Source organism: Agelaius tricolor, unplaced genomic scaffold, assembly GCF_023055355.1.
Source record: "Agelaius tricolor isolate 1412-34295 unplaced genomic scaffold, bAgeTri1.0.p SCAF_8, whole genome shotgun sequence".
In the NCBI taxonomy this organism is placed as follows: Eukaryota; Metazoa; Chordata; class Aves; order Passeriformes; family Icteridae; genus Agelaius; species Agelaius tricolor.
Window position 1 is genome coordinate 48,358,337 of NW_027269268.1, and position 16,050 is coordinate 48,374,386.

General features: G+C 36.5%; 1 protein-coding gene across 6 annotated transcripts in view; it reads left to right on the forward strand.

Moving 5' to 3' along the window:
• The window catches only part of FAM184B (family with sequence similarity 184 member B), a 36,189-nt gene that overhangs the window by 7,649 nt on the left and 12,490 nt on the right, over window positions 1-16,050 (forward strand). For all 6 annotated transcript variants that reach the window (XM_071432659.1, XM_071432653.1, XM_071432655.1 and 3 more), the window contains exons 2-3: window positions 5,437-6,195; window positions 13,355-13,465. In XM_071432659.1, coding sequence (XP_071288760.1) covers window positions 5,437-6,195; window positions 13,355-13,465 — 870 coding nt within the window. The remainder of the gene's footprint in view (window positions 1-5,436; window positions 6,196-13,354; window positions 13,466-16,050) is intronic.

Consider the following 16,050-nt stretch of genomic DNA (forward strand, 5'->3'; position numbering starts at 1 on the left):
AATTTAGAGTCTTTAAAGTTCTTTACAAGTCTGGGATGTAATGAAACATTTCACAAAATACAGTGTTATTGAATGAATTCTATCACCACTGTATTTAAATCTGGTTGATGAAATGCATTAGCTTATATTTTTGAAGCATAATTGAGATCAAACTTCTATGAGTTTTAGATAGGTTTAAATCCTAGAAGAGCTTGACATGTCAAAAAAACAGAGTTAAATTATCAGTGAATTTCATGCAAATAAAGTCTTTTTTTTTTTTCTTCTATTGACACAGAATTGATGACTTCACTTGAGTACTAAAAATTCACCTAGTCTACAGTGGCAACAATGGACAGAGGACATAAATTTGTCAGACAGATCTACTTCTTGCACATTATACATCTGACAGAGTGGTTAGACATAGACAAACAAATTCAGTCATTCTGAAGACATTTTTGGGGTTTATACAACACAGATTAGTCTTATGACACTTACTGCAGTCAAGACACTTCCTGGACTCCCAATTAACTTTTGTGGTTCTACAGCATATTTTTTTCTCTGCTGAAATTATTAGTGTCGTTTTTAGCACTTGCTCTGCTTATGGAAATATTCTTGCAATATAGTTTTACCTTCCTAATTCTTAAATTGCCTGGCAATTATTCTTGTAGCTTATTAGAAACTGTAAAATACAAATAAGGGACAGCTGGATGTCTCTTTAGTAAAATTTAGGCCAGAGCTCATTTTGTGTTAGATCACATTTGAGAGATTGGGTGCAATACATAAACCACTAAAGTACTACTTTCTGTGTTCAGTATTACACTACACCAAGCAGAAAAAAGGTAAAAGATGGGATAAATATATGTATATATAAATGTAATATATGTACCAAATAAATGTACCTGTGCTATTTTCTTGTATTAAATTTAAACTGAAGTGGGGAGGAAACAAAGGGGGGAGCAGAAAGAGTCAAAAAACGTGCCAAAATAAATTAGAAACCTGTAGACATTTTATGCTTATGCTTTCTGGATACATTTTAGTATTTCATTGTATTTTTTGGACTGACTGTAACACATGATATGTGTAGGAAAAGAGGTGATATATTCAAATTTGAAGAATGTAAGATCAACATTCCCTCTTCTACTGTGAATCTCTAGAAAAGGCAAGCCTGAGGCAGTTTCAGGAGGGTGAGACCTTGCACCATGAGCTTCTGCCCAAGAGACATCAGGTGATGTAAACACAGGTGGATTTCATACAGAGCCATTGGCTAGTTTTGTGCTGCACCACCTCTTCCAGGGTGGTGCAGCACAAGGTAGCTAGGAGACTCTTCCAGGGTCTCAAGGGCTTTATTATCATGGATGAAAGGATATAGATTCACCCTGAAATAAAAGGAAACCTTCTGGAGCAAAATCCTTTTTTATTATTGTAGTTAGGATTCATTCTGGTGTAGGGTAAAAGCCATGCACTTCTTTGGGATGTTTGGAGTGACAATTTGTTTAAAGCTTCTCTCATTCTACACAACACTACATATGAGTTTATGTTATGAACATTTGGTGCAAATATTTGCATGCATGAAATTATTGCTGTGCTTTCAGGGAACTACTGAGAATGCAAGGAGAGAGCTGAGACTTAGTTCTTGAGGTCCCAGGTCATACCTTAGAGCAGTATCATTTACCACTTACCACCTATGTATGAAATCAGTATAGATTAAAATGGGATCAGCATTGTAGGTAATCATAGCCTAGGCCTGTACCTTAATTAAAAAACATTATTCTTCAGTGTTAGAACATGAGAGATTGATTTGAGTATTAATTAATGAATTGTGGGAGGTGGGTTTATTTTCTAGAAAGCCTGTGGAGTTGGTGACAAGGGAGGCTAAGGGATAGAGGAGTCATTTGTTTAAATAACTGAAGTTATTTTTGATAATTTCTCTGTCCTTTGCTTTTAAGGAGACCATTTAAGGCAGGTGTGTTTGTCAGTACCTTGCTCTGCTCTGCTCAGCAAGTAGACAAGTTCAAAGAAAAGTGAAAAAGAGATGATGCATGGAGTCACCTGGCATCAGTGAGCCTCCAGCAAACTTCTTCCTTAGAAACAGAAGTTTGTCTCCTATCCTGCTTTGTGTAGAGTGCTGCTGGGAGTACTCTGTTTGGCACCTTCATCCAGGGCCTCTTCTCATTCTTTTGGTGTGGTTTGTTTTGTTTTGTTTTGTTGGGGTGTTTTTGGTTTGTTTTTTTTTTTTTTTGCTTTTAAATCTTTTTTGGCAGGGAGGTTTTGTGTCTACTAACTTGGGCCTGAAGGAAAAATATTTATGATCTTTTGCTTTTCTTTGATTCATCTTAGTATCATCACTCCACCTTCCACACCAAATTGTCTTATTCAGCAAGAAAAGCAACCTGCTAGAACCATTTTTTTAATTGTGATAGTCAGATTCCTCTAAGAATAGTATTTAACACTACTGTAGGAAGGGAGTAATTTTTGGTTTGAATGCTTTAACTCTGCCTTCACCGTTAAGGTGCAGTTGAAAGTTTTCTTTTTCAATTTTTTTTGTTTTGTTTTGTTTTTTTGTTATTTTATATCACCATAAGGAAAATGAGAAAGGAAATGCTATTTAGATTTACAGCATTTGGAGGATAAAAGAGGACAAATAAGATGCATTCACATTCAGTGCACTGTTAATATTCAAGTATATATGTGTAATAATTTTTTTACCAACCTGCCATGCAACACTCAGGTGCTATAAATTCAGTACAGTGTTTCCCAATCCATTTGGTTTTGGAGAGCTGTGAGGAGGCAGAAGGCATTGGTATTATGATAGAGACTCCCAGAGTAGTGATGTGCTCTTTTCATTTGAAAGCTGTTCTGCCTGTACTGTCAAATGATCACTTTTAGAGCAGCTTTGTAAAAGCTGTTTATCAACACAGCTGTTAAGGGTTTTATACCACATTAGTGTACACTCACAATGTACAGGTCTGAAATAATTTTTCAGTATTTTTCCTTTCAGCACATGAAGCACCGGATTCATCTCGTATAACTCCAGTCTTCAAAATGAGGTATCTGGAATAGGAATATAGGAGCTATATTCAGTAGGGAGTGAAAGGGAAGGGTTTAAATTTCATAAAGTAGAGAGCAGCAGCCATCTCAAAATTAAATCATTTAAGAGGGTTAAGATATGGAGGAGTCAGTTTCAGCACTCAAGCTTGAAGATTAAATTTAAGGGCATGCAAATCAAAATGCTTCACTGTGGTTCTAGCCAGTATTAAACACAACTGTAGGATTCATAGATGGGGCAGGGAGGCCAGGTTCTTCCATGGTTTTAGATAACTCACCTAAGGTGCTGGTGCTAGTCTAATGCTTAGTGGAATTTGGGAAATCTGTATGATTAAGTCAGATTTTAGAGGAATCCTGACCACAACATAGCATGAGATAGGCCATGGTGATTTGCTAGATAACTTTATCATTGAGTGAAAGTCTGAGTCACAAAGGTTGGATGTTCATTTCTGTTTTAGTGGTGGAATGAAATACAGAAATGTGATCATCATCATCTGACCTAGTTAACTGAAGAGTTACCCAACCTAATTACTGGTCATTCAGTGTGCAAAATGTGGGCAAGAATAATCTTCTTGGAGTTTTTATGTCTGTCTCCTGAATGGATAAGAACTGTTCATAAAATGATTTTAGCCAGTGAGATGAATAAATCTGCTCAGTATACTGTAACTCTTTCAATTTCAAAGGAAAATGGTTAAAAATAACAGAGAGGAATTAATGGCTTGTTATCTAAGACCCCAAAATATACTTATCTAAATGTAGGCAATAACTTCTTTTCTGGTATTCTTCTGAAATGTGACACTGTAATTCTGTTTTGTCAAATGTTTATCAAGAAGTATATTTGGACAGTGTTTTCCAATTGTGACTTTTTAAGGCTTCTGTACCTAATTCATTACTGCCAGGGAGGAAATTGACTACACACAAGATGTATTTGTGTATTTGCTTTCATTTAGGTTGACTGAAATTCAATATGTTATTCATATACAGATAGCACAAAAAGTGGTTGGACATAGATAAGCAAATTCAATAATTCTGAAGACATCTTCTGGATTATATAATACACTGCAGACTTGTGACACTTATTCTGGTCAAGAAACTTCTGAACTCTCAATTGAGACTTGCCCTGGTAAAGGCTTGAAAACTATAGGGCCACAACTTTAGCATAATTAAAGAATTAATTGTCTCATTGTTTCTGTATTTATCTATCTACTTACTTAAGGCTATGATTTTCTCAAACATTGTCTAAGAATCTTTTGATTAACTTCTGTGGGTTCAGGCCAGACTGAAAATATCACAATATATGTAACCAAGTCAAAACTTGTGTACAAATTTCAAGCCTAGTTTTTTAGAGCAGTAATTTATCCCTAAAAAACCCTAACCAACCAAGCAAGTCAAAATAATGTGTTGTTCTCCTTAAGTTAGATAACTTTATCTAGTAGAAACTGGATTAGCCCCCATATGTCCTAGTGGAGGTCTGAAAAGACAAGCATGTGTCTTTTCAAGGCAGCTATTTTGTTGTGCAATTATATGTAGCTGTAAATTTAAGTTGGGCATTTACTTTTCCTTTCAGGCTACTGTGGGCTTCTAACAGTGTTTTCTTTTTGAAGTAGCAGTAGAGTGCTTCTACAACAGCTTCTGTGAGAGATAGCTGGTGTATGTTATGGTAACAGATGAAGCCTGCTTAGGGTAATATGGTCTTACAGTCATGAGAATTATTATTCTGCACTTTATAAAACAAAATAAAGCATTAAAGGGTTTAAATCAGTTTTGGAAAAATTACTTATTGTTATCAGAGATTTGCTTGAATCTGCTAAAAGCAGTTTTGAGATTTATAGCTGTTACTGAAATAATGGGGAAAAGACCCTGAAACATTGCCTGAATACTTCACAGAATCAAGTCAAAAGATCAATAAGTGATTTTGGTCCACATGAACTGCATGTCAGGAGCTCATGTTTCACTGTTCAGGTTTGCCACTACTGGTCCCCAGCACTTTGTCATGCTAAAGGCAATGTGGCCTTTAGTAGTCCTGCTGCACTGAAGGTCAGATGGACTGGACTTTACATAAGGAGTCAGTTAGCTAGAGAAGGGACCCAACTTCCTTCTTTGCATTAGAGATCAAACTAGTGACATGAAGCGACAACTTACCTAGAATAAAAAAGAAATTTCTGACAAAATTAAAAAAAAATACTGTTTGTCACCTTTTTTTATAAGGTTTTTCAGTTGATAATTGTCCCTTCTGTTGCTAGTGGGGAAAAAAAAAACAAACAAAGCAACACAAAGAGCCAACACCACCAAAAAATATTAATCTATAGCAGTAATTCTCTTTTAGTGTTTAACACCTTGATAAATACAGTAACTGAATTAATGGCTATTGTTGACAAGATACTTTACTTTTCTATTTTTCTTGTTCAATAGGTGATATATGCCCTGAACACTAAGAATGATGAACATGAGGACAGTATGCAGGCTTTGAGAGAGGCGCATGAAGAAGAAATTCAGAATATTCTTGCTGAGACAAGAGAAACAATTCTCCAGTGTAAAAGCAAAGCTGAAGAAGAACAGTTACTGAGAAAGCATATTCAGGCCCTTGAAATTGCAGTAGCACACCATAAGAGATTGAAGGAAGAAGCCTTAGCAGAGTTATTATTGTGTAAAAAACAAGCAGAAGAGAAGGAGTCAAGAACAGAAGAGAGACAAGCACAGACAGGCCTTTCTATAGACAGAGTAGACACCACTGCAGGCTTTGAAAACAAACTTCTACATTTAAATCAGGGGTTTGATGGACTGCTAAATGAATGCAAAGCATTTAGAGGAGAAAATCTAGATAAAAAAGTAAATTTAGATGAAAAATGTAGTATGGAAAGGCACACGGTAATGAATGAGATTGAAAACCTGAAGAGTGAGAACCAGAAAACATCTGAAGAATATATTCAAAAAACAAGAAAACTGCAAGCCTGTTGTGAGATAGAAAAAGAGACTTTGAAAATAGCCATGCAGCAATCTGTGATAGAAACCAACTGTCAACAAGGAGAAACAGAGGAAAAGAAGAGCTCAGAGACTGAGGAAGGTTTTTTGCTGCAGCAGGTAAAGAAGCTGGAAGCAGACCTAGAGGAGAAAAGCCAGAAGATAAATGAGAGGAAGAAGCATTCCCAGAAGCTGAAGGAGCAGATACAGGTAGAGTTAATCCCTATCTCTGCCTGAGAAAGTGAAAATTCTTAATTCTTTAAAATTTGGGAGAGGAGTCTTTTAAAGATCTTGTTGATTCAAATGCTTTTTAAGCAGTAAAGCAGTTTGAGAGGCTTAGGATGGAAATAGGGGTGATATAATGCTGGCAGCTTTAAAGAAAGAATTAAGATTATTAGTAACTCATTAGGAGAACACTTTGAACACTATAATTTGTATTCCTTGAAGGAGGGGTGAAGTAAAATTTATCTGTTGGCTGAAGAGAGTTTTACTTTTTCTGCCCAGAAGTGTGACAAGAACAGCAAGCAGGCACTACTGCTATCAATGAGTGTTTGTTTAAAGAGTACATTCTCCTTTTCCCTTGTGGGTGCCAATAGCTCAGTGCATGGATACAAAGAGGGTTAGATATGAGACCTGAGCTGGCAGTTTAGGAATCAAGTTTTTTGTATGACTCTTGCAGCAGTGGCTTGTACCAAGTCCCATTTAATGAAGTGTCCTTTGCACTTGTGAAGTTTTATGTGCTGAGCCATGAGACTTTGGCCATTGGTTCTCGCCTTGCCTCACCTCACTTTGCCTGCCCACCCTCACTGCTGTGTATCTCACACATTTGCAGCACAGCTCAGCAGACCCCTCCTGGTTGCATCATGTGTCAGATGCAGTTTCAGAGGTTGGCATGTCATGGGAAATCTGCCAAACAGCTGCTTTTGGTACACAGGGTCAGAATGCAGGAGAGATGCTGATGCTCAGTGCTGAAATTGAAGCACCCAGCCATGCTCTGTGCTCATCAGTTCAACTTCTCTCTGATACTTTTGGTCCTTTACATCACATAAACTCACCTACCAGACATATCCCCAGCTCTATGACAGCAATCTTTTACATTTGGTAAGCAAACACCTTGAAAGTCTAGTTTTGAAGTATACAGAATAACAAAAAAGGTTCCCTAATGGGAAAGAAGATTTTCTACCTTTAGAGGAGGAGAGCCCCAGAATTCTGCAGGGAGCAGGGTCAGCCCAGTCAACTGTGTTCTTCCAAGGCAGCTCTTCACTCTTTTCACCATCTGCCCTCACATCTTGCTTGCCACTATTGTTTTGCTGATGATGCAGAGTTCTGAGCTACTTCCTTGAGGATGTTCTTAGAGGGAGTTCAGCCTTCAATACAGTCCCTACCTCTTTGTTTCACAAGATCAGAGGATGAATTGAATACACCTTCCCAGCATTATTCAGATTTCGTTGTCTCAGTGTGTAGATATGTAACAGAACAACCTCTATCTTTTACAGAAAAGTGGAGAGGATACAAAGATGCACATAAGCCCTTTTTTAAAATTGAGTCAATCTGTAATATCTATTTCAATACTAAAATGTATCCTGGCTCTGTAGAAGTTGGAAGCATTAGAGGGGAAGAGAGAAAGGAAGATTTTGATTTTTTGTCTGTGGATACTTTGGGTGACATTCAGGGAAAATTAAGAATAAACACATGAAAATTTATGCATGTGGTTGACTCTTCTGATTTATTGTATAACAAATGTAGTAATTTAGGAACAAATAATGTAAAATATGATAGGAAGTGGAAGTAAGAGGGTGGTGTCATTAGCAACTTATTTTCTAAATTCAGTATCAGCTGGATAAAACTGAAATATTTTTCTGAAGGACATATGCTCAACTCATACATTTCAAATCCTCTAAGTCTGTGGAATGAGGCTGATTTACATACCACTGGAGCATTTGCCTTGAATCTTTGAGGAGATACCCTCAGACTAGAATGAATCTGGAAGGAGGGAGAGTTAGACATGATGTTGTTTTCTGTTTCTTTTACAGTTTGATACAGTTTGAACAAAAAAAAAGTGAAGTTTCTCCTTTCTAAACTGACTATTTCTTATGCCACCATTAAATACATTTTTTCAGACTTCTATGGACGATGGCAGACAGGGAAGTAGAAATGTCTTTTTAATCAGAAATACCTTTGAGCCTTAGTAAATACTAGCAGGAAAAGCTATTATAAGGCTTGAAATGTGAAAGGACAGTTGATTCAACAAGATGAATTTTCCTGTTTTCTCCTCAGTGTATGCCAAGAGGTTTGAGACCTTTAGATGAAAGGCATTGCATTAGTACACATTTATTATTACTGCTGTAGAAGGGAGAATACAAAGGTTGATAAATCATTGAGACTGATCTGTTCAGTCTAGTTTTGGAAGAATTCTGGCATATATGCCAGAGGTAAAAGTAACAAGCTTACCTTGAAGTTTTGAGCTACAGAGAGTGTTAAATACAAGTTAGTTTTTAACCCCTGATGTTTCACTTGACATTCATATAGGAAAAAATTGCAGTTTTATCTGAGTATTGCAGTATTATGCTAGACATCTGAAACTGCAACTAGAACCTCCAAAAATAGCACATTCAATATTATTCAACTTTTTTTCATTAGTAAGGGAAAGACAACTCCCAGCAAAGTCTGGGCACAAGAAGTACCAGCAAAGTAGGACAAAATTTTTTCTGAGTTTAGGCATCTGTATATGGATTATGTTACCAACTTTTGTATTTCAGCAACTGAAAAAACCTTAATTAATATTCATTAACTTTTGGCATAAGCTGTTATTATTAGAAGTTCTCATTATTCAAATTATTTGAAGTATAGCCTATTTCAAGTTTAGGATAATCTCAGACATCTTTTAGATGGTAACTATTGATGGGTATTCATTTTACAATGATGCCAACTATATGTGAGGGAAGGGCTCCACATCACAAATATTCTGGCAGCAGAGAGAGTTTAAGGGTATAGAAGAGCAAAAAAAAATGCATTTAAATCAGCTCTGTAGGTGATTTATATCATGGAACACCAAGAGAGAAAATGACCATTTATTTCTTATTACAAGGAAATTACACATGTAATAAACATGAAAGTAATATCATGCATATTTTAGGATTTGGAAGTGTAGCTTAAGCGAACATAGCAAGATATTCTGGGATCAAAATGTATAGTGAAAAAAGAGGAAGAAGATCTAAGTGTAGTCAAAGATAGAAATTCACATCAAGAAAAGGAAATCCTGCATAAAGCAGGTAAGATGCTCATTAATGTCATTCTAAAGTATTTCCCATGTTAGTTGTCACTGATATTGGAAATTCTGCAAGTTATTTATGCTACTTGAAATGTAAATTTTGGTACCAGAGAAGATATGGAAGCTGTATTGAATTCCCTAAGCAAAGCTGTTAAAAAAGTGGATAGACTGAAACATCAAATAATGCAGCTGCAGCAAATGACTTGTACCAAAGAGAGTCAGGAAAAGAGCAGCTCTGAAGATGTGCAAGAGCTTTAACGGGTGATTTGCTCTCAAATATTCAAAGACATGGCATATCAAAAGAACTGAAATCAATGTAAGGTTTTTTTACAGTTGATGGCTTTATTGTACAAGAGTCAATCCTGTAAGATTCCCAGATCCCTGAGCTCATTCAGTGGAACATTGACTTTTGTTCATAACCTGAAGTACCTGAGCTCCTGCAAAGACAGCAAAGGAGTCCTTGGGCTAGACCAGGGCATAGTGTTCAACTGCTTCTGTAACCAAATCCTTAAAGAGAACAATGTTTAAGGCAGACTTTCTCTGCTGAGGTCAAGCTGGAATACTGATTTATTTATTTTTAAATATAGAAAATGGTTATTCTGAAAAGCTGTGCAGAAATGATAGCAGAAATAAACTCAGTAAAATGAGGAATGTGTGTATCCTGAGAGTACCCTCTGTACAATATCTCCCCTTAAGCAACTGTTCAGCCCTGAATCTTTCCTACACTTTTTAGTTCTCTTTAACTATTGTTAAGCTACCATTTAGGAAAATTAGACTTGGCATCACAGTCAGCAAATCATCTACTGGACTTTTTCACAGGACTAAGGATGTCCTTGAGGGAGCCTGCATGGTTGGAAGTGAGTTACACACCCAAGCTCAAACCAGAACAGCAAAAAATCCCAAATAATTTCTAGACTGCAGAAAAGGCTTACCATCCTGAATCATTACAGTTCTACATTTTTAACTAAAATAAAATCAATCTTTTTCAATGTAGTATTGCCACCTAAATAACATTTTCATTACAAAAAAGACTGCTGTGACCCCAGAGTTCTACCCTGGTTTGTTTTTTTTTTTTTTTTTTTGTGCAATATATCTAGTGTGTTTTATTTGGAAACTGTAGCTGCTTACAAGGAGGATATGAATAAAAGAGGGAACTTTATAAAATCAAGCATCAGTCCTATAAGGAAAAGATTTGTCTGAAGGAATAGCTGTTAAAAGGAATGGTAGATCATGTAATGAAGGCTACAAAGGAAATCAGGCCAGTCTAAAACTTCATGGAATCTGAAAAAACCCCCAAAACCAGAAGGTAGGAATATTCTTCTATTTATAGATGCTTTAATTCATCTGGTTTTAATCTTATTGGTCACAGCAACATCATTTGAATTATGCTCACTGTAGGCGCTTTGAATTAACATAAAATGCCAGGATTTTCTTGCTACAGAAAAAAAAATCTGAAAAAGGAAAAAAAGGTCAGACTGATTTATTTCTGTGAAAAGCTCCGAAGACAGGTGAATTTATCCTTGATGGGATAAATGGCCTTCTTAGCAATACTTATCCTTGCATTTTTTGCATGTGGCAGTTGGAGTGTTTTATAGAAGATTCTTCCTGAAGAAGATTGTATTGTGGATATTGTTCCAATTCCCAAGTTAAATTTTCATGGGTTGCTGCTGTGAAACACTCAGATAAATTTATTTAATCAGAATTTTGCATTAATTAGGCAGAGGATCTAGTTCTGCAAAGTGTTGGTAGATTAATTCAGAATGCATGTGTTACCAGTGAAATTGCAACTATTTACAATGCATGCATACAAACACATATATATATATATATATATATATATATATATATATATATGAGTCTCTATATAACTTTAGTCAGAAAGAAGGCTTGTCTTCTTGTAGATGCAAACAGCTTACCTGAGCAATACCTCTTTTTCAGTGTGTTTTAAGTGGGGAAGCTGTTATTTTTGTTGTTGATATGCATTAGCAGCAATTGGCTTAAGAGATTCTTCAGAGAATTTCACTTTCATCAGAGCTGCTGTCTGTGACTGAATCCTTTGGCTTTAGGAAATTTGCAGTCTCTAATGTTTTTGTGCAGTAGGAGCCTAAGCATGAGCTGCATTCTGTTCAAAGGGAGGATAACCTTGAAACATATGTTTTAATGATTAGTGGTGCTCACAAGTCAGTGCATGTCTGTGATTTGCTAAATTTGAGCATAAGCTAAGGGGGAAGTTAGGTTCTGATGGACTTTGATGTTCATCAAAGGTCTTCTAGACAGAAAAAGATGGTTAATTTCAGCAGTTTGTAGAATGGGACAATAAGGCTACTGGTCAAGTGGTTTTTAGACTCTTCTTGGTGCTAAGAACGAACTTCTACTCATTTTCTGCAGTTAACACTGCCATAACTTTCTGAGTTCAACGTTTACTTGAGAATAATTAAACACTTGCTGACAAGCTGTGAAGTCATAAAAAACAAGCAGCTGCTGTCCTTAAATGTTGAGCTTCATAATACCTGCTCAGTCTTGGAGACTAGGAATTGTGTTTAGTCTTGCCAAAAGAATTTATGTCCATGAAACTGCTGGAGTTTATACATTTATACAATCTTATTTCTCAAAATTGAACCCGGATGAGTAAATTATTTTATCTGCCTGTGGAATGGCTCACTTTTGATCAGTATCTGAAGATGCAATTCTTCAAGGTACATAGTTAAACTAGTGAAGCCTCATGGAAATTGCTTTGCCTTTTATATAGTGTATTCTACTTATTATTAGCTTGTACATGTATTCTTAAGTTATGCCAGCTGAAGCTCTTCATGTGAGTCAGATTGAATTTAAGTATCAAGCACTTCAAACTTTAGAAAAAAGGCATACTAGTAGACATTTATTTTTTATAGGCAATAAATATTATTACTTATAATAATATCTTCTTAGATAATCATATTAATTTAATCAGGAAAATATTGAGTTAGTAAAACAAATAAAATTACAAATTTTTTCATTATTGATGCTCTTATTCAACCAAGCCCCGTAACAGCTGTTAATGAAGTGTTATATCTATTTTTCCAGATAGAAAAATTAAGATACAGAGAAGAAAGTCAGTTGACAGAGTTGAAGTGGGAATGTTGCACCTGATCTTCACATTTTAATCAAAAAGACACATCTGCTCCTTTTTGTACAGGCAAAACTAAAGCTAATTCCTCCCTTACAATATTCATGTATCTGTTTAATTCCATCCTTTAATTGCTACCCAGGTTGTACACAGGGGTGTGTGAGAAGGAGCTGTACAGGATGGGGGAGGTGTTAAATAGTTGGTTTTTTTTTTCTTGTTTCCTTCATTTGTAGCTCATGAAGACACTGTAGAATGTTTTTTGAGTTAGCAAATTTGCACAAATAGGAAGAGAAAGTACGCTAATGAATTTGTAGTGTGTATCACTTCAGGAAATTTCTAGAAGTTACACATTCAGTCTTTCTACAAGTAATTGCTAGCACTTGCTGCAAACAATTGCTACAAGCTCTTGGTCACTGTCTTGCAACTGATGCTCTCATTGATTTTTTAATTATTTCAAGCAACATGGTGATTTTATAATACTCATTTTTTAATTATTATTTTATTTTATTTTTAATTCCTCACCATGATTTTCTTTATGGATGCTGTCAGATATTGCTTCCTTTTGATTCTCTTTCCACTAATTGCCCATTAGTCATCTTGTTATTTATATGGCCAATATATAGTTACAGTTTTTCAGGTCTTGTGGGTGACTCTTGCATACTAAATTCTTTTTGAAGATTAACACCACTCTAGGCAAAACAGTCTGACTCTTCATGCTGTAGTTTCACACCTTAGGGAAGCTTTCAGTAGAAGGTTAGGGTAATGTGAGCTGTATTGTCTCACAGTAATATTAGAAAGAAGCAAACCAAACTGTTTATATATTTTAAATTAAATAACACAACTGACATTAATTGACAGTAGCATGTACTGTTGTGCACACTGCTGTATTATCTAGGTTAATGTAGAAGAAGAGTGTTCTTTTTCATGCTGCATGTTTTGTCCCATCTATTGCATGCTCTTGTCTTTTCTTCTTTTATTTTTTTTAATTTTAGGAGCTCCAGACACAGCTAGATGAATTTAAAAGAAAATCTGAGTGTGAACTAAAGCAACTAGAGAAAGAGAAAGAAGTTCTTACTGGGAAACTTCAAAACTCTTCACTGGAGGTAAACTGGGCATAAATGTAATGCAGTAATAAAAAAAGTCTCTTCATTTTTCCTCCCATCTGAGAGATTCTGGATTAGATTTTAATACTATTTGTTGTGTCTATCACTCAATAAAATATGCAAGGACTCCAGATAGAAATAACAGCTTCTAAATATCTATGAAGATTTTGACAAGCCTATATATTTTATGCTGTGCAGATGTGCTAAGGGGAGGAGTTTGGCCATATCAAGGTTGCAGAGTGACTCTGATTGTTTGTTTGTTTACAGGACAAAGTGAGATTAGAATCTTCCTTACAACTCCTGTTAACTTTCTGATTTTTTTATAATTCATAGAGATGTATCTTCACTGATTCTAACCAGTTTCACTTCCCTCAAGTTCAGTGGGAGTTTGTGTGGCAGCAACTCTGCAAAAAATGAAGATGTAGATCTTCAGTTGGCATTTGTAGCTTCTCAGTGGCCATAATAAGCTCTTGCTGAGTGGTTAAAGACAGAGAAAGGACAGATAGGGTCATGAGGAGGCTAAGCAAAACACTGTCCTCCCCTTCCTGCCTCCACTTTCCCACATGCCATTACCACCCCTTGGTGTGCATGTTCCAGCAATCAGGCCATGGGTTGTGCTCATTTATGGTAAGCCACACCTGGTTTTTCTCCCATCTGTGCTACACTAGCTGTACTAGTTATGAGTGCAGCATGGGTGTTTCTTTTTCATTTCTCCTCTAAAACATATTTGTACATTCTGTTATCAAACAGTCACATTCTGTCTATATCCCAGTCTTACAAATACAGAATTTAAGTGTAGTTTAATGTTCTGAAATTTCTGGCTATTTTTGAGTTTCATTACATATTTCTGCATGCCACTGTTTCCTACAGATTCTTCTCTGAGAGAATTTTGGGTGAATCCAACCTATGTTAACCTGTTCAGAGTGAAAGGTTTACAACATTCAGGTTTATTCCTCAGGTTTTGCAGATGCAAAAACAAGGTCATGGGTAATCAAATTTCTTTTCTTGAAGTCACATGTTCAGGACAGTAAAATATGAAGGAAACTTATGTTTTCTAACTGCTCATCCACTTGCATCACAAGATCATGGTAAATTAGCAAGGAGTGGTGGAAAATTATTGCCACTATAAACATAAATACTAAATAGTAGATAGCATGCCATATGTTATGTCCACAGAGCCATGGTAAATATGAACAGATACACTAAAAAACATTTTATTGTGTCTTAGAATCTGACTGCTCTGAAAAAGGAGCAAATGCTCCATTTGAAGAGAAATTTTGCATTTTTCTTGATTACTCCAGAAGTTACTTTCTGAACTAATTACTTGGCAATATTGCCAGGGTAGTGAAGTCATTTCAACTTGTAATAGTTTCTTGCTATAGGTACATGAATATTCACAGCCAAGAAAGCACCATTTACTCTATAATGCTATGTTTCAGTGAGGGCATGTTTCCCATCTGGAAACCTTCACAATGGCTCAGCCCAGAGCTTCCGCCTCAAAGGTTAGGCAATGTGCTGTTACTAATCCAGTTCTAACCTGGATACAATTTCAGACCTAAAAATAGCTTCCTTGGCTGCCTAAGACCCGTTTTTGGTTGGCCTGACATAGCTGGAGCATTGTGAAGAGCAGACAGAAGAATGATAATTTCATCTCTCTGGGGTTGCACTTCAAAGTGTCAGTATTTCTGTATTAATAAGATTTTTATAGATAAAGAAATCAGACTTGCATCTGTTTGGTCATCTGGAAGGAAAGAGGTGAGATCCTGTGTGGGTTGAATGCTAATTCATTAGGGCCCTCCAGTTCCTTGGTTTTGAACTACAGGATCTCTTCAGCATGTGTTAAAGGATCTTGGTGCCACAATATAAGAAAAATATGAAGCTATTAGAAAGTGTCCAAAGGATGGCTCCAGGGATGGTGAAGGGTCTTGAGGAAAAGCCATATGAAGAGCAGCTGAGGTCACTTGGTCTGTTTAGCCTGGAGAAGAGGAGACTGAGGGGAGGCCTCACTGCAGTCCAGAACTTCCTTATGAGGGAAGAGGAGGGGCAGACACTGATTTCTTCTCTCTGGTGACCAGTGACAAGACCCAGGGGAATGGCCTGAAGCTCTCAGGGGAGGTTTAGGTTGGATATTAGAGATAGGTTTTCCTCCTAGAGGGTGGTTGGGCACTGGAACAGTCTCTCCAGTGAAGTGGTCACAGCATCAAACCTGGCAGAATTCAAGGAGTGCTTGGGCAATGCTCTTGGTCATGGTGTGACTCCTGGGGATGGGGCTGTGCAGAGCCAGGAGCTGGACTTCTATGATCCCTGTATGTCCCTTCCAGCTCCAAATATTCTATGATTCTGCTCTATTCTGGAATTAGAATATGCATAAAATGGCAGTGCAAACATCAGCTTGCCATGATACATCTTTGTACAATGCTAGCACAGCAACGCCCAGAGTTTTTATGGATCTTGAAGATTCCACCAAATAGCAGCCAAAGTACACAGTCAGAAATTCCTCTGGTCAGGAATTGCCACAAGTTTAGGAATATTGTTTACTGAAAACTTAATTGAAGTAACTCTGAAATAAGCCTAAAAAAACAGTA